Below are 19,310 nucleotides of genomic sequence, written 5' to 3'. Positions count from 1 at the left end.
AATGGTCTGCATGCTTGCGAATTGTTCCTGTAAGTAAGTGGCATGTTGTCAGATGTTCTCAAGTGAGACCAAACAGATGGTGATTTGCGTGTCATCTGTTTGAGTTGAGCACCAAAAAGAAACACAACGTCAAGTGTATCGTTTTTAACAGTCCATAGTTTTGATCACTGTGGGTGAACAAACTAGTCGGAAACGCGAAAGACAGACGAAAAAGGGTTAAATGGTTTAGCAGCCAACCTTCATTTGGTCACGTGACACTTACTTGCGCATGGGTTGAAGATGAGATCAGCTGATCACCCTGACGATACTGAGGATACGGCCCTACCATCATTTCATTAACGCTGGCGGTTTTTGTTTGAATTGACAAAGCACCGTACCCCATGCATTATTAGGCCTGTATAGGTTGACAGAGGCTGATCAGATAGACAGTTCTGGTCTCCTATAAATGCTTGCAGAGCAATAGCTGAATCAATCTTCAGTTTATAAAATTTCAAACGTTATTTTTTGGATTAGATATCGTTTGTTTTCTAGAATGTGCAGTTTCGTTTGCCTTCTTTTCTCTACTATGGAGTTAGCATCGTGATCTTCAAAACTGACTTTATGAAGATTTGCTTTTTGGAGTTGATGGAATCTCTATGATGCGGTCTTTTGTGCATTCCAAACTGGAAAAAACCCACACCGTATGGCTCAGCCGTTTGTGCGCTGTAGGGGATCCGAACAGTTGATAAATGTCTTCGAGAAATACACTCATTTGCAAATCAATTTGGTTTTGACGAGAGACTCAACTGAATCTCTCGTTTATGATGTCCTCCTGCTGTGCTGCACACAGGCTGCCTCATGATTCAGTTGGCACGATATTCCAGATATCGCAGTATATTTTCATAAAAGAAGCTACTCATAAGGTTGCTGAAAACTCTTCGACAACCCACGACCGGTTTCGAACTTCTTGGGGCTCGTCAGGTAGGTGCAGTCTCCGAGTTTCCGTCAATCTTATGATCTACTTGAACCCAAGTTGCACTGTTTTCGGGAAATACACTAATTTGCAAATCAACTTGGTTTTCACGGGAGACTCAAGTGAATCTCTCGTTTATGATATTCTACAACTGAATGTGCTGCACACAGGCCGCCTCATGTTTTAATTGGAACGATATTCGAGATATCGCAGTATATTTTCATAAAATAAACAAATCACAAGGTTGCAGATTTTTCGGCAACCTGTCTTTTTGGGTCTGACTTGGTCGCGACCGCCCGAATACCTTCTCAGTAAATGAGACCAGATAGTTGCTCGCCAACTGCTTTCGGGTCTCATTAAGAAGAATCAATTCAGTTCTATTCACCAGTGATGTCCAAATGATATCACTCACTCTCAGAGGATGTTGTGAAGAGTAATCCAGATGTCATCCAGAGGAAGATGATTTGTGATTAAAAGTGACCTGATTCAGACGTCTTACATTACCTATAAAGTTGCTTAAAACTCTGACAGCCCCGACGTACTTCGCCATTATTGGGGCTCATCAGGTAGGCCGGTTCCCGAGTTTCCTTCAATGTTATGTTCTATTTGAAACCAAATTGCACGAAATTAGCAAGCTACACTAATTTGCAAACAAATTTGGTTTTCTGAGAGACTCAAGTAGAACATAAGGTTGACGGAACTTCGGGGACTGCGCCTACTTGATGAGCCCCAAGAAGGGCGAAACCGGTTGTGGGTTGTCGAAGAGTTTTTCAGCAACCTGGTGAGTAGTTTCCTTTGTCGCACAGAAGTCTCAGAGAACAGTACATACTTTCAACTTTGCTAGTTATACTTATACAGTTGTCATCAACATTACTCCACAAAATGAATGGCAGGTGTAGAACTTGATTCCTCATCTGTTCACTGGATATATGTGCCACGATTTGTGCCACTCGGAACCTATGGCTACACTATTTGCTTATCTGTAAGAGGTGAGTTTGAATGGGGAGTGGGTCAAGCACGGATAACGCTGGATTCCCGACTCCACTTCGATAGGCGGCAAGTTAGTACTGGAAGTTTAAGCCGTATCATGTATCACCAGATGATGCTCACAGTGTTAGATTTGACTATATTTCAAAACTAAGAAGCTTATTATTCCCCTGTGAGGTTTTTACTAACAAATTTGGTGACAAACACCTAACAGTGTTTGTCGGCTCATTCTGAAGCAGCTGATGAATCCGGTTGGAAAACTTTTCATCTCCCGTTTGAGGGGCTCGTTTGCCTTACAGATTCAACACAAGTCAGACATAAATCGAGTTTCTTTTTGATCGCTGCTTTGAGTTTTGATTTCATTAAGGTTGGTGTTAGAAATGAATTTTGCTATACGTTTCTATGTCCAAGGGGTGAAATGTTCAATGATTTTAATTATTGTAATTCCACTAAAAGGTGTCTTTTAGATCCAATTCGATCTGTCTTTTTCAATTATATAGCAATCGATATTCTGCAGTCGGTCGCAGTGAAATTTGACTGATCCTGAATGTACCTATATCCGCAGATTCAGAAGTTCGCTTTCCAAGAACTAGTACTGGATTGACATATTTCAATATTGATTTGATATCGATTCTAAAGTTTATTACTTTCCAATTCACTAAAGTCTGTCGAGGAAATTTTGACGGTGAGCAAGTTGAGCCATTCAATGATAGTCGATTAATTATTGGAGCGGTATTCCATGCAAACTTTCAAACTTCTCCTGACGTTTTTGTCAGCCAGATTTGTACGTTATTAACCAGTAATTGTTGGAGTGATACATCGAGTATATTACAAGACAGAGGATAGGGGCAGCGTTTTCGGACAAATTCCAACGTTCAGTTGCCTGGACACATCACAAACGAGAATTTCAGCTAAGTCTCTCGCAAAACCCAATTTGTTTGCAAATGAGTGAATTGAAATAAATTTGTTTACTCGGACGATTGGATAAGTTTCAGTGGACTGGCTGAAGATAAGGTTAATTCTTGAATCGGGAAACTCAGGGCAGCTTTTACCAACCTCCGAAATCTATGGCGTCGATGTGGCGTATGTTTATCTGTCATTGCCGGCGTTTGCACTGCTCTAGTGCGATCTACACTGCATTACGGATGGGAGACGTGGTGTCTACTCGCAGAGGACAAACTAAAGATGTCAGTGTTTGACCATCGGCGTCTTACTCGCAGAAAACTAAAGATGTCAGTGTTTGACCATCGGCGTCTCCGAGGCATCGGCTAGGTCTGTTGCAAACATCGGATTAGCAATGCATGCTCGCGCCAGATGGTTCTTGGAAGAAGGAACTCTCCTGTGATGAATGATGTACTCACGCTTCATACAGCACATTCAATAGAACGTGTACTCCGCACACACCGCTTGCCTCGCAGAGATCTTTTAGCCTGGCCCTGTGCTGAGTGAAAGCGACCGATATGTGGACGATGAAGTATGAATACACTCACCAGTAAAATTACTCATATCAACAACTACCACATCCTTGGATGAGGACTTCAGAACTCGACTTGTCAGTGGTTAGTAATACTGACAGAAATGGCCCAATCGCGTTCATGCATCAAAGCTATCGCCTTCAATGGGCAGCTAGGCACCGATTATTATCATAGCTTCACCACCCAGTGGCACAGGTAATCACACAGTACTCCCAGGTGTCAGAAACCGGACAATTTCAGGTCGGAACTCCACTGTGATATTTCACTGGGGTAAAGAATTTTCGTGATAAGAAAGATCTTCTTTTGGTCCGCAGTTAATTTGTTGTTTTCTGATCTGGAGCTTTTGAGTTGTTTTCCAGTAAGGATGTTTGTTCGGATCCTGGACAGTTATGACAAACGACAAATTCCTCTCCTTGACCAAGATAAACATCGGTTGTTAGACATTCTAGGCCAAGTCTTTGTTCTCGCTTCGGTCATCTTGTGACCACAGTAACTGCCCGAATGAGTGGGTAGTCGAGCCCAGTGGCTTCTAGGTGTGCTTTCAACCTATTTATCTGACAGTTTTTGCGTAAGAGCTTCACAAAACTTCTCAATACTTTCCCGGCTCATGACTCTTATATTTAACAGGAGTTAACATTCCTCCAGTTCACATGTTTGCAACAGCGTGATCCTTTGCACGCATCAGACCGTGCTTCCTCGACAGTCGGATTCAGACGACCGTTATTATCGATTCCATTTTGTCCATCAATTATCCCCCGACTCATGTCATCTGTCACACAGAATCCAGCATCCTGTTGCCGTTGCCTGCACGCGTTTCTGCTCCAGTAGAAAGTGAAACCAGTCTGCCTTCTCTAGGTTTTCTTGGCCAGACAGTGGGGCTTCACTGAATGTACCGATATCTTCCACGACAAGAGTAATGAGACTTGAAGACTAATTTCCTCCGTTCTTGTTTGAGAAACTCGCAGAAGAACTGTCTTTCTTGCTTCTATAATCCGCATCATGAGCACGAAGGTAAAACTTTTTAGCCGCTTAGTCGGACACTTCATTCAAAACCTTTGAATTCGTGCACCGACAGACAAGGCAGTAGAGGGCCAACCCAGAATGAGGTCACAGGGAGTAAGGCATGCGACTCTGGTTCCTAACAGTAGGCGCCTTCTGAGTAGCAACGGAATGCAACAGAATGGGGTAATGTGCCATCTGTGACGGCCAACTGCAGTGCGTGGACTGACTGTTTCTTGTCCGACTGGCTTCCTTGAAGTGGTTAGACCTTCGGGAAATGACTTCCAGCGAGTGTAATACGTGGAATCACCATAGCAATTCAGCCCAGTCGTTGTAACAAGGCTGCAGTTATGGGACTGATAACAAAACTTACCTGTTCACGCATCAAAGCTACCGTCTTCAATGGGCAGCTAGCCACCGATTATTATCATAGCTTCACCACCCAGTGGCACAGGTAATCACACAGTACTCCCAGGTGTCAGAAACCGGACAATTTCAGGTCGGAACTCCACTGTGATATTTCACTGGGGTAAAGAATTTTCGTGATAAGAAAGATCTTCTTTTGGTCCGCAGTTAATTTGTTGTTTTCTGATCTGGAGCTTTTGAGTTGTTTTCCAGTAAGGATGTTTGTTCGGATCCTGGACAGTTATGACAAACGACAAATTCCTCTCCTTGACCAAGATAAACATCGGTTGTTAGACATTCTAGGCCAAGTCTTTGTTCTCGCTTCGGTCATCTTGTGACCACAGTAACTGTCCGAATGAGTGGGTAGTCGAGCCCAGTGGCTTCTAGGTGTGCTTTCAACCTATTTATCTGACAGTTTTTGCGTAAGAGCTTCACAAAACTTCGAAATACTTTCCCGGCTCATGACTCTTATATTTAACAGGAGTTAACATTCCTCCAGTTCACATGTTTGCAACAGCGTGATCCTTTGCACGCATCAGACCGTGCTTCCTCGACAGTCGGATTCAGACGACGGTTATTATCGATTCCATTTTGTCCATCAATTATTCCCCGACTCATGTCATCTGTCACACAGAATCCAGCATCCTGTTGCCGTTGCTTGCACGCGTTTCTGCTCCAGTAGAAAGTGAAACCAGTCTGCCTTCTCTAGGTTTTCTTGGCCAGACAGTGGGGCTTCACTGAATGTACCGATGTCTTCCACGACAAGAGTAATGAGACTTGAAGACCAATTTCCTCCGTTCTCGTTTGAGAAACTCGCAGAAGAACTGTCTTTCTTGCTTCTATAATCCGCATCATGAGCACGAAGGTAAAACTTTTTAGCCGCTTAGTCGGACACTTCATTCAAAACCTTTGAATTCGTGCACCGACAGACAAGGCAGTAGAGGGCCAACCCAGAATGAGGTCACAGGGAGTAAGGCATGCGACTCTGGTTCCTAACAGTAGGCGCCTTCTGAGTAGCAACGGAATGCAACGGAATGGGGTAATGTACCATCTGTGACGGCCAACTGCAGTGCGTGGACTGACTGTTTCTTGTCCGACTGGCTTCCTTGAAGTGGTTAGACCTTCGGGAAATGACTTCCAGCGAGTGTAATACGTGGAATCACCATAGCAATTCAGCCCAGTCGTTGTAACAAGGCTGCAGTTATGGGACTGATAACAAAACTTACCTGTTGATCATTGCTTTTTTCAAACATTTGCGCAGAATTCTAATGGAGTCAGAAAGTAAGGCTTTAACAACCTTGCTTAGTTTCATGTCGAATATCGAACCATGCATGTTCTCGGATGTCAGAGACGGGTCGGTCACTAAAGAGTGGCAACGATTTGATCGATTCCTTCTGTTTGCACAGTTCTAATTTCCAAATTCTGATCGCAAACGATTCAGAAAACTGTACCACCTTACTGGTTGTAGTCCTGTACACAATGTGGAACGCAGCTGCTAGATATACTTAGAGCCAACTTTCAAGTAAACGACTGGCCGTCTGTGAAGTTGTTATCGACCGTACGTTTGCCTCAGTATTTGAATTTCTATTTGCACGTGATCTATTTAGTATAGGAAAGTGAAGCACCAGGGGACTTGAACTTCACACGTCTCACTGTCCGAACACAAGGAAGTGTTTTTTCTCCGTGGCATTGCTTGTGGCAGAGGTCAAACCACTGTCAAAGCTCTTACTTACAGACTTCTTTTTCGGTTTTATTGGTTTCAATTCTTGAAGTATATCGAACAGAAAAATGGATTCCCTAGGTCTTATTGTTCTGAACGCACCAGTGAAAACTAAGCATTGATTTATTGAGTCAATTATGAGAAATTTCCTGAGCGTGACCTCCGATGAACTTCCAGTGTTCTACTGCAGATCTGGTCAATGTTTGCCGTTTTCCGGAGTTCACAGTAGGACATACACCTGCAGATATTAGTTGATTCGGTCATTCGCTAGGTTGGAATAAACACACAGGCCTACAAAAACAGTTTTCTCACTAAATTTCTGTGCGTTACACGCAACATATATACTGCCTTCAGTCATTGCTCACGGCACTAGAGCAAAGTATCACAGGTCCCATGAGTAGTCTTGTTTGTATCGTGTTTGTGATTGGCGTGGTCCACCCAGCATTGATTGAGATTCGAAGTAAGTCACGTGGATACCAGTGACCAGATACTGACACTTACCTAGTCCATCAACTTGTACCATGGCGTTTTCATGTTTCCTCTGTCTTTCAATTGTTCAGAAAGCTTATCCGTGAAGAATGAGCCTTGTATTCGTCGGGACATTAACATGAGTCCATCAGAATGCATCTGCAGGCGCTGCACGGCGACCATCCCACCGTAAACTTTGCTTGTTCCGTTAATGGTAGATCCAAGCTGCCCAGCCATTATGCACGCACGGCTTAATCTGGCTCCAATAAGTTTACGGCTGCCCGTGCCCCTATAACTAGAGGCAAGTTGTACAAATAATGTAAACAAAAAGCTCACGAATCTTCTGGAAGTGAGGTACCGATGATAAGTCAAAAATTATTTGGCTACGTAGCGTCACATAGACCCTGAGAGGCTCCAGGGAGTCCAGAATAGCCACTGGATACGGATGAGTTCATCCGAGAGAGAGTGCGTGGAACACCTGACTAGTTTCGTCAACTGCGAAAAGCCAAATTCCCGACGTTTTGAGCAGCGTAAGAGTGATAAGCTGATCACAAAAGGGTGCCGCAGGACAAATATGATCTGTGAAATCTGCCATCTTGTTGGAACACTGCATCGTTAGATGAAACTGGACGAAATTAGCAAGTAACAAAGAAAACCTAAGCCTAAGTGTGCTGATATCCAATGGTTAAGTAAGTAACGCGCTTAAGCGACTTAAGCCTGTTGAACCTCTCGTTTATGATGTTTCTCAACCGATGACATCAAATTTAGTTACAAACGAATGCACACGGCTAGGAAATTGTTTTTTTCTGGTTAACCTGTGAACTATCACACTGAGACATCTGCAGGCGCTGCACGGCGAGCATCCCACCGTAAAGGTTGCTTGCCCCGTTGATCTAAGCTGCCCAGTCATTATACACGCACGGCCTAATCTGGTTCCCATAAGTTTACGGCTGCCCGTGCCCCTATAACCAGAGGCAAGTTGTACAAATAATGAAAACAAAAAGCTCACTAATCTTCTGGAAGTGAGGTACCGATGATAAATCAAAAATTATTTGGCCAGGTAGCATCACACAGACCCTGAGAGGCTGCAGGGTAGATCTGTGGGGCGTCCAGAATAGCCACTGGATACGGATGAGTTCATCCGAGAGAGAGTGCGTGGAACACCTGACTAGTTTCGTCAACTGCGAAAAGCCAAATTCCCGACGTTTTGAGCAGCGTAAGAGTGATAAGCTGATCACAAAAGGGTGCCGCAGGACAAATATGATCTGTGAAATCTGCCATCTTGTTGGAACACTGCATCGTTAGATGAAACTGGACGAAATTAGCAAGTAACAAAGAAAACCTAAGCCTAAGTGTGCTGATATCCAATGGTTAAGTAAGTAACGCGCTTAAGCGACTTAAGCCTGTTGAACCTCTCGTTTATGATGTTTCTCAACCGATGACATCAAATTTAGTTACAAACGAATGCACACGGCTAGGAAATTGTTTTTTTCTGGTTAACCTGTGAACTATCACACTGAGGGTACACATCAAAACCGATCGATAGTTTACGCAAATAAGATTTCTCTTTCGGTTATCGATTGCAATAAACTACAATCGAATAAGGACAGAGTTACCCGTTTGTGAATTTTCTAATCTTCTGTCTTCAAAGCTGCTCCAAATAAACTTTCTCCTGTTTTATGCTCGCAGTGATTAACGTTCAACTGGATACCAAAGGCGTACCTTACAATCAGTCAGACCCATGTGAGCCGGTAGGTCAAAGTGACGCTTTCATATCTCTGTGAGTTTCACTCAACTGAAAAAAAACATGACGACACTTTATCCGTATCATTCGATTTCAGTTGAAAAAACTCAGTCCTTCATACTGGCAAGAAAATCGATTCCAGCAATGCAAACTTGTCCAAGACAGTTCTGGTGTTCTTTTGTATCATGTTGGCATTGACAACGCACAGCTACAGCCTGGACTTCAAAACTTGAAGTCAAATTACTATAGTTGGGTGATCAACCGGCAGCTGAATTCGGGGAGCGCCGGTTGTCCGACGTTGACCAGTGAGTTTTTTTCTCACTGTAACCGCATCTGTAACCATGGTAATAACTCCTGTCTAGCCACCGGCCACCAAAGCATGGAATGAATGGTATTTGAGTTACCGAAATACACAGACGGCTCAGTTGAATTCCAACCGAATCGCTCGTTTATGCTGGTTTTTAAATGCATGTGTTGTGTAAAGGCCACCTAGTGTCCCAGTTGACGGCGAATGCGAGATAGCGCAGTGGATTTTACTGGAGGAAAACGGCTGATGATTTTGTCTACGACCACTCTTGTCATGCTCGTCAAATAGGCACATTCTCCGAGGTTCCTTCGAACGTTTGTTCAACTTGAGACCCGACTGTTGTGCGAATGAGTCTAGAGTTCGGACAATTCATACAAGCCTGACATGAACTTGAAAGTGCGCTTAGCTGATGAGCCAGAAAAATGATGAACCCAAAGCGGGCTGTCAATGGGATTTCAGCAAACTGTTTAACTGTCTAGGTGAATTTGGGCTGGGTAAAGCACAAGGCTCCGAAGGGAAGTGAAGAGCCAGTTAGAGGCTGCCACAACATCCTGTTTGAGTAAACTTGCTGTTTCGTATCCGTGAAGAATGCACTGAACGGTTTCGTTGACAGGACGAAATTTCAATTGAAAATTACTGGATTTTCTCACACTACTATCAACCTAAAAGTAGCTCAAGACAGGAATAGTTTCACAAGATGTACGAAACGTCCTGAGCAGCCAGTCATAACGTGAACTGTGAGTTGAGCACACGTAGCGTCATCTTTGTCTAACTGAAAGCTAATCGCAGTGTTGCTCAGACGCTCGCGGCCGCAGAGTCAAAGGTTCAAACTTGTAGTTGGGATGCCGTGGGTTGGGAGCTCCCTTAAGTTCAGTGCTGATGATTCCCGATAAGGACGAAACAGCTATACAGTGCCTCTCGGCTCTCAGCCTAAACTGCCTGCTCCTATGAGACGAACTCTCAGTTGAAGATTTCCAAGTTAGCAGTGAGCAAAGAAACGGTACCAGAGAAAACATTGGTTAAAACCAAACAGCCAGCCGTTTTTGTTGCAGTGCAAGATAAAAATCGAGAAACGCAATTTCTATCCACCTACCAACTTCCAACTTCCAACTAGCAAAGGAGAGCCATTAATCTGTTCCAGTCCCTATCGTGCAATCACGGTTGATATACGTTTATTTCTGTGACTCTTTCTTAAATTTATGTCAGAAAAACCAATCAGCTGGGTTAGAACTTAACACGCTACTCACAAGGTTGCTGAAAACTCTTGGACAGCCCATGACTGGTTTCGCCGTATTGTGGCCCATCAGTTAGGCGCAGTCGCAGAGTTTCCGTCAACCTTATGTTCTACTTGAACTCGAATTTGACAAACTTCGGCAAATACTCTCGTTTGCGCATGAATTTGACTTTCACAAGATACTTAACTGATTCCAGATGATTCTGTCATTTCTGATGGTCTGCTTGTGTGTTATGTCTAAACACTAACAAATAGCACATTCAGGTGAAGAACATCCTAAACGATTTATTTGAGTGTCATGTGAAAACCAAATTCATTTTCAAATAAGTAGATTTGTCGAGATCAACCCAATTTAGGTTCAAGCGGAACATAAGGTTGACGGACACTCGGAGAGTGCGTCTACCTGATGAGCCCCAAGAAGGGCGAAACCGGTCATGGGATGTCACAGTGTTTTCAGCAACCTTGTGAGTAGTTTCCTTTATGAAAATATACTGCAATTTCTCGAATATCGTACTGAAACAAGAGTTGGCCTGTGTGCAGCACATTCTGTTGAAAAATGTCACAAACGGGAGATTGAGCAGTATTCACTTAGATCTCCTGTGTAAACCGAATTCATGTTCACATGAGGGGGGAGTCTAACAAGAACACATCCCAAATCTTCGCTCGTGAGATTTTCTACATGATGAATAGCCTGTGTACGTAAAATGGAGTTCAGTACGTTACTTGTAACATATTTCGCTGAGGATGTTCTGCGCTGTCAGCCGTTCTGAAACTCGAATTTGAGATACCGCTCACAAGCCTATAGAAAGTTGTTGAAAGCCCAGTGATGGATTCAAATCTCGGAGATTAAGGCCAAACGTATATCGACTTGATATTTACACTACTAGACACATTGGGAGATTTGGATGCATGTACTCAGACGTAAAAAGTAACTCGTTTAGCTGTGACAAACTCTTGGTTAGAAACTGCTCCATTCGTTACAGAAATCTAGAAGGCTCCCGGACAGCTGGAACTTCCCTTGCCTTGTATTGAGTAAGGTAAAGCCTCGGCGTGTGTTGCAAGTACAGTAACACCATTTTACTCTTTTTATTGTTAAAATTTTATTCCATTCATTGTGTTTACGAATTTCAAACTGTCCTCAACAGCATTCGTGGACATGAAGGCCTTTAAAAATTTCAAAAGTGAGTTGAAAAAACTTGTCACGTCTCACACTACTTGTTTCTTCGGCTTTCTTTTGTCATTTTATGTGAAGCGTAGAAGCTATGTTTGAGAAATAATGATTTCTGTGTAACCCTTTGCTTTGTACTAGGTTCTTTTGCACTATGAGAACTTCCTTATAGAGAAACCTCTAAAGGTCGTAGGTAGGGGTTGAAAACTGTGAGTAATCACCTGCCCTTCGTGTAATGCAAAAACAGTACCTGTTCATATGGGACAGCATTTCGATGCCCAACGTTCATGCCACCTGAAGAAAGTACGAAGGTCGAGATACTGCCAGGTTGCCCAAGCCTAGACAGAATCAGTTGAGATGTCGGGTTTTTATTCAAACGATGAACCTTCCGGTCAGTAGGCTCGCGCCTTAGCCATCGAGTTACCTCAGGTGAGAACAAAAAAGCCGACGAAGGCGACGGTTACACTATCTCTGGTGTACAACTTACAGAGGATGTCTCGAAATCTACACCGAACCTGAGCTGGAAGTTCGATGACTGGAATTGTTTTTTTTTTCGTGGGAACGAAAGAAACTGGTCCGCCAATCGAAGTGAACGGCAATGCATCACACTCATAAATCAGTAAGGTGTAAACCGTAATATCAGCCCATGGTAGCCTCGCTAAGTCCATGAAAGCAAAGGGGTGATCAATTTTCGTGAACATTCGTGGGAAGAAACTGGTCCGCCAATCGAAGTGAACGGCAATGCATCACACTCATAAATCAGTAAGGTGTAAACCGTAATATCAGCCCATGGTAGCCTCGCTAAGTCCATGAAAGCAAAGGGGTGATCAATTTTCGTGAACAACATAAAAAGAGCATAAAGCCTTAGGTGTTTGTTAAACCGTTTTGTTTCAACAACGTTCAAGATAGTCGGATGCTATCACTTGAAATCCCATACCAAGTTCGTCTTCTGGCTAGGTTTACGCCCTTGATCCCGAGAAGAAATATTTCCAGGTTCTTGGGACTTGACTTACGGCCAGTTTGAACACCACCAGGTGGAGTTCGGACATGGCTTAACGAATTGGTGCTACACGATCTCGTCTAAGCAGCAATCGGGGCCAACCAACCATTTGTTCCTGTGCCACACCTATTCTGTTTAAAAGAACCAACCAAAAGTAATCTCTACTATGAGGAAGGGATAACTCTTGACGTCAGTCAAATTGGCCTCCTAAAGAATTATGAAATTCAGCACTAAATTAATTGTTTGGCAGGAGCAACGAAGTCGGTTTCTATCGCGGTATCGAGTTTTTTCAACCTTGTCAACCGATTTAGAAGCGTTCTGATAGCAGCGAACAGTTATCACTGCCTAAGTAGACTATCCTTCCGGCAAGGAGTGGGTTCATGATGGAACTACCTGCTTAAAGTTTTCCTGTATTAGTTATCAGACACATGAAATTCCTTGACAAAAAAGTACGAACTAGCTTTGATAAACGTGGAAGCTTTCACTGTTTGAGTGGTATTAAAATTTCTGAGAAACTATTCTCAAAATCTGCCCAATTTGTTTTGCTTATCACATATCCCACCATCTATTTCCTAAAATTATAGCAAATTCTGGCCATCTTCGGAGAAGTATACAGCGGGCGCTTTACTTGTCTGAATCATTATTGTCGTTCGTCCGAGATAAAACGGAATAACCCACGTTCGATACATATACGATCAAGATGAGCACCGGTGATAGGGCTTGCTGACATTCATGGATGGCACTCAATTAAGTTTATACTACTTAATTTTCATTAGTAGCAGGAATATAGAAAGCAAAACCCGAAAGCTGGTCGAGTGTCACCAAAATCTTCCCCAAGGCTAGGTGATTGATAAAACAGAGGGGAGATTTTCAGGTTTAGTTTCCGACTACAGTACTCCGTTTCCCCGGAAGGTATCCCCATGGAGTAGTGAATGTCTCCGTTTGTGGGACTTCCGTCTCCCAGGTGAACATAGGAAAGTAAGCACCTCTTTTTGGTGCATACCGTTTTAGTTAATTCGAAGGAGCAAAGAGGAACGGTTTCACAGATCACGAAGCCATTTCTATCAACCGTTTGGTGCTCTCAAAGGTAACCTGGACTTTTTATACCATACACTTCAGAATCTTTTCTATGACTCTCACGCTATTAAGGGAAGAACAATGAAATTATAGTTTCTAAAAATCTACTGAAAATCTAATGAGACTCTACTTCCACATGTACCTTTCTTAATGGGTTTATTAGGGCCACTCACTGCCGACAGTGTGCGCCAAAACACAGGACCTAGTGTAGCCAAGTGTATGCGCCATCTGGCCTTCTTCCTTCCGGACTTGCTCTCCATCATCACATTACGGTTTTTACCGAAATTCGGTACTTTGATGAAGTTCTAGCATTTCTGTCAGCAGAGCATCGTCTCATTATGGAGCCCTTATTTATTTTTTCCATCTGCGTAGCTGCCACGTTCATCTTACCGAAGGATGAAGAGTTTTGTGATAGAGTGAGTTGTTGGTGATTTCCTTTGAACGTTTCTTAACGGCTTCACAATATGGCGTTTATACAGTCAGAAAAATCTTATCTGTGAGTGCTTGTCCCTTAAACATAAACAAATCGTAGATTCTGTGCAAATAAAGTGATCTTACTGGTACGTCCGGTTAGTCAACTCTGGTAACTGGTAAGGTAACTTCAAAAGACGAATCTAGAAGTAATTGTCAAATTGTCTCTGTGATGATTTCAAATTTTTAAAGAACAAAGTCTGTTGTGGCGGAAAGTGCACTTTTTGCGGCAGCGTCATCCTCTATCAATTATTTATAGCCTTGAATACAAGTCGCTTGATCAACGAAGGAAATGACGATAGAGCAACAAAATGCGACTCGGTTTTTTCGACATTCACAAGTTTCAAAGCATGGTGCTTGACGTGGATTGAAAGACAGACCTCGAAGATGCACTTCCAAGTTGCCACTGGGTTATAAAACTTATTCTAAAACATAGTAAATTCGCCCTCAACTTGTTGTTACAGACTTCAAAACATTATGCGCCAAGTAGAATATCACCTTAACCTAGGCCCAAGCTTTCATCGAACTGCACACTTTGATGATGTTGGAAGACTTGTCTGAACATCTCGTTTATGATATTTCCAAACCGGATTTGGTCCTGCCTATGACAAAAGAGAGCTTTAGATGAGCGTCTTGTTAAAATCAAGTTAATTTTCAAATGGCCTCGAACGGCCAATGGCGTACAGATTGGCGTTGAAAAGTTCTAACCTAGGGGCTGAGTCTTAGGAAGGACGGAGTGTTGACAGGTTTTCAGTAATATTATGAGTAGTGTATTCCATCTAGACAATCCACTTTGATATGTCGAGTATCGTTCATGTTTGGACATGAGGTGGCTTTTGTGGGGCACGTTTAGCTGAACAATATCACAAATCAAAGTGCACCAAGAAGGGTGAAACAGGTAGTTAGGTGTGGACAGATTTTAAGAAGTCACGTGGGTAGTGTTCTTTAGAAGACATCGGTCTAAAGTGCTGGGAGCCGATCAAATGCGCAGCAGGATTCCCGATTCTGAAACACCGCCTGAAAAATAGCATTGTTTTCCTGTTTGGATCTGCAGTGATAAGTATTCGAACCTCCTCAGGTCCGCATCTTCAGACCACCTTGCGTTTACGTGTACTCTCGCCGATTTCTGAGGGGCTGCACAACCATGAGAAACCTACCCCTGATACACAGACGGTGGCAATTATCCGGTTAGTTGACCTTGTCTTGTTTTAAATGTGCTTGAGTGAAGCTCACGTCGAGAGGCCATCTCTTTTAAAAAAAACTTGTTCCTGATTAACCTACGCATGTGGAGGTCATATTGACAATAAAGTTAGCTGAATCTACTAATCTCAAAGTCGCCTATAATGCGGTTCTTTGCAAATATAAAGATGTCTACGATATCGTGCAGCGCCATTCCAAGCAATTTCTCCATGACATTCTTGGTGCAGAACAGCAGATAAAACTCTTATCAATACGTGCGCGATGGTTTACAACAGGACGATGCAGTTTCAATACTGAGTTCCATGTGTATCCAGAATGGGCTGGGTTTGAACAATCATGTGTTCATTCTGAATAATCTGGGTGTGAGAATTAAAAGGGAAATTAATGAGTTTTCTTTCAAAATTTCGTGCATACCCGAAACTTACTCAAGATTCCCTTGATTCAGTCGATAAGAATTTATCTCTGATCTCGGGGGTTCTAGTATGCTGCTTCTCGGTCGGTGGCATATTGAGTGGGAATTCTTAGTGTATTTAGACTGAAATTCAAGTATCACCTTGATAAAAAATAAAACTATTTGTTTTTTCTTTGTTCTTTTGTTATCTTAAATAGACTGCATTCGAACTAACCTTGGTTATGTCATGACGAATTATCCAGGTTCAAGCTTACTGTCAGTTACAGTGAGGATGATAGACATATATTGCTTGTTGCCATGTCAACTGGAGCGTTCGATTGAATCCCTTCGTTGACTAATTCTCTAATTTGGTTTGGTTCGGAAATTTCTATACATTGGCAACGTGCAAATAAAGCCCGTTGTAGTCAAATGGCCTCACAAAATAGTTATCCGTAGACGCTTCAAGCATGACACAACTTTGAGTTGAATGCTTTTGAATAATATTGAATCTAGATAGTTATTGATCTTCACAGAGAACCTGATCCATATTAAGCCACGTGCGTGGAAGCCAACTAAATGTTAACAACAGTCACCACCTTGTGAGAATTAGCCCAACCTGGTTCTCCAATTCTTTCGGACTAAATCAATCACTGTCGGTGCATTTCAGCTCCCAAGATAAGATTTTTGTGACTCTTGTTGTGCACAGTTGTGGTCACAGATTGATGCCAATGACGTTCTTGATGTCCGTTTCTATCAAAATCATCTGAGTAAGTGCTTGGAGTCGCAGGCTTCACAGACAAACATCAGGTCACTTCCATATTTACCTCTTTTCTTTCCTTCAGAGTGAGGCTTTGGAATGAATCATCATTATCCCGCCACGAAGTACCGATGTATGGAGATTGATGTGATGCTTTCGATGATGATAATGATGATCATGATCAGGATGATCATGATGGTGATGATGATGATGATGATGATGATGATGATGATGATGATGATGATGATGATGATGGTGATGAAGATGATGATGGTGATGATGATGATGAAAATGATGATGATTGTGATCATGGTGATAATCATGATGATAATGATGGTAATGATGATGGTGATGATGATGATGGTGATGATGATGATGACTGTGACGATGGTGACGATGATCATGGTGATGAAGATGATGGTTATGATGATGAAGATGACTGTGATGATGGTGACGATGATGATGGTGATGATGTTGATGGTGATGATGATGATGATGATGATGATGATGGTGATGATGGTGATAATGATGATGATGTTGATGGTGATGACGATGATCGTGATGATCATGATGATGATTGTGATGATGTTGATGATGATAATGGTGATGATGATGTTGATGGTGATGATGATGATAATGATGATGATGATTGTGATCATGGTGATGATGATGATAATGATGATGATTGTGATCATGGTGATAATGATGATGATAATAATGATAATGATGGTGATGATGATGATGATGATAATAATGATAATGATGGTGATGATGAGGATGGTGATGATGATGATGACTTTGATGATGGTGACGATGATGATGGTGATGAAGATGATGGTGATGATAATGATGATGATGACTGTGATGATGGTGATGATGATGATGATGATGATTGTGATGATGATGATAATGATGATGGTGATTATGTGTCATGGTGATGATGATTGTGATGATGTTGATGATGATGATGATTGTGATGATGGTGATAATGATGATTGTGATGATGAGGATGATTGTGATGATGATGGTGATGATGATTATGATGTTTCGGATGATGATAATGATGATGATGTTGATGATGGTTTTGATGTTTTTGATGATGGTGATAATGATGATGATGATGATGTTGTTGATGGTGATGATGATGATGATGTTGATGATGGTGATGATGATGATGTTGGTGATGATGATGGTGATGATGGTGGTGGTGGTGTTGATGATGGTAATTGTGATGATGAAGTGATGATTGTGATGATGGTGATGATGATGATGATGATGATGATGATGATGATGATGATGATGATGATGATGATGATGATGATGATGATGATGATGATGATGATGATGATGTTTGTGATGATGATGATGCTTATGCTGGTGATGATGATGATCAACAAGTCACGTACTATTATGATTGAAATGTATCCCTTTGATGAATCTTGTGCTGGTTTTGCTCACGCTACTAATAGCTGAAAAATACTGCCACTAATTTGGTGACCCAACCGCCGCTCCATCATGTAATGTACCCATTAGAAAACGTTTCGTAAGACATAGACTGTTGTATCTCTTCACCTGCCCTGACGTTACTGGGTTATAGTCAGAAGACAAGAAGACGACCTGAAGGAACTGTGTATTAACGCAATTACAAACTTCTATATATATGATTCACTTGTCATCGTATTTGACGGTCGATCCGCTGTCAACCAACCAGTGTGTCTCCCACACATCCACACTGGTCCTCGAGCGGTTGTTCCTTTGTCTCCATTGATCGTAGATGGCCGTCTGTGCGCTTGTGTACGGGATGCCTTGGCCATGGAGTGGGTGTGAACATTTTGTGTCCTTATTTGACCTTTCTCCGGCACATGATGAAATCGGACGTCAATACACTGCTCCTTAGGTAGGTAGGTAGTCTAGCCCCATTCAAAAATCTTCAGGTGAGTAAGGTCCCCAAATTTCCACTAACCTCATGTTCTAGCTGAACCTAAATTGAAAAGATTTTCATAACCATACGCATTTGTTTACCACTTTGGTTTCCACTGGAGACTCCCCTGAAGCCCTCTTAATGAAGATTTTTCAGCAACCTAACGAGTAGTTTCCTCCATAAAAACGTACTGCGATTTCTCAAACATCACACCATCTGAAATTTGAGGCAGCCTGCCGCAACACGTTCCGTTGGAGAAACGTACTATAAACAAGAGGTCCAGCTGGGTTCTAGGTTAGTCCCTCACAAAACCAAGCTGCTATTTAGGTCGAAAAGCTATTAGTCTGTTCATGATTCTTTCCAGCTAAGTTTGGAAAATCGAATTCCTCCTTCCAGTCGTCGATGCTATCGCAAACAGTAAACCAACTGTTCAAAACATCACCTTCCTCTCTCTCTCCGATACAGAAAGCAAGGTTAGTAGCTCCGATGGTCCAGTTAGTGGTCAGTTTATTCGCTGAGCTTCACAGAGTTTTTACAGACGTTTCATCACCTTTAAAGATGAAATCATCACCGAGGCACCGCTGGTGAAACGTTTGCATCGAAGATGTCAAGCTTGGCGAATAACCCGACCAGGTCTTTTTTGAAACAAATCGAATGGAACTGCATGGTGGCGCTATCAGGAAGCAGAAACGTGCCTCGGTTTCTTGTGAATTGCGTCAGTCATTTAGTGTCATGTAGTTTTTCAGATGAAGATGTGAGTTGTGGGTTTTTTGATACACGTATATCACAAAGTGACGCTGATCTAACTACCTCCGGTACTGAGCCTGACAATGAAATCATCCAATCTAAGTGAAGGGTTTCGCTTCCTCTTGTATGAGTTTACTCGGAGTCATTTACATACATCTAGAATGTTTATATATCTATGCGCATGTGCATAACCCCGCAACGATTTTCACCGCAAATTAGGTAAAGACGCTCGTGTTCCTTGACAAATATCCGGTCAAGTCGTGTGAATTCATATCACAATACACGGA

At 42.4% G+C, this 19,310-nt stretch overlaps 1 protein-coding gene across 1 annotated transcript in view; it reads right to left on the bottom strand.

The window, feature by feature from the left end:
• Positions 1-6,071, bottom strand: part of T265_04708 (hypothetical protein) — a gene marked incomplete at both ends in the record, with an annotated part of 11,339 nt that extends 5,268 nt beyond the window's left edge. Inside the window, one exon of the mRNA XM_009169512.1 lies at positions 6,045-6,071. Within this exon, the coding sequence (XP_009167776.1) occupies positions 6,045-6,071 (27 nt within the window). The remainder of the gene's footprint in view (positions 1-6,044) is intronic.
• Between the last annotated feature and the right edge of the window lie 13,239 nt (positions 6,072-19,310).

The sequence above is a fragment of the Opisthorchis viverrini genome (assembly GCF_000715545.1).
Source record: "Opisthorchis viverrini unplaced genomic scaffold opera_v5_81, whole genome shotgun sequence".
Lineage (NCBI taxonomy): Eukaryota > Metazoa > Platyhelminthes > Trematoda > Opisthorchiida > Opisthorchiidae > Opisthorchis > Opisthorchis viverrini.
Note: the sequence above shows the minus strand (reverse complement) of the source record. Positions and strands in the feature narration are given on the sequence as shown.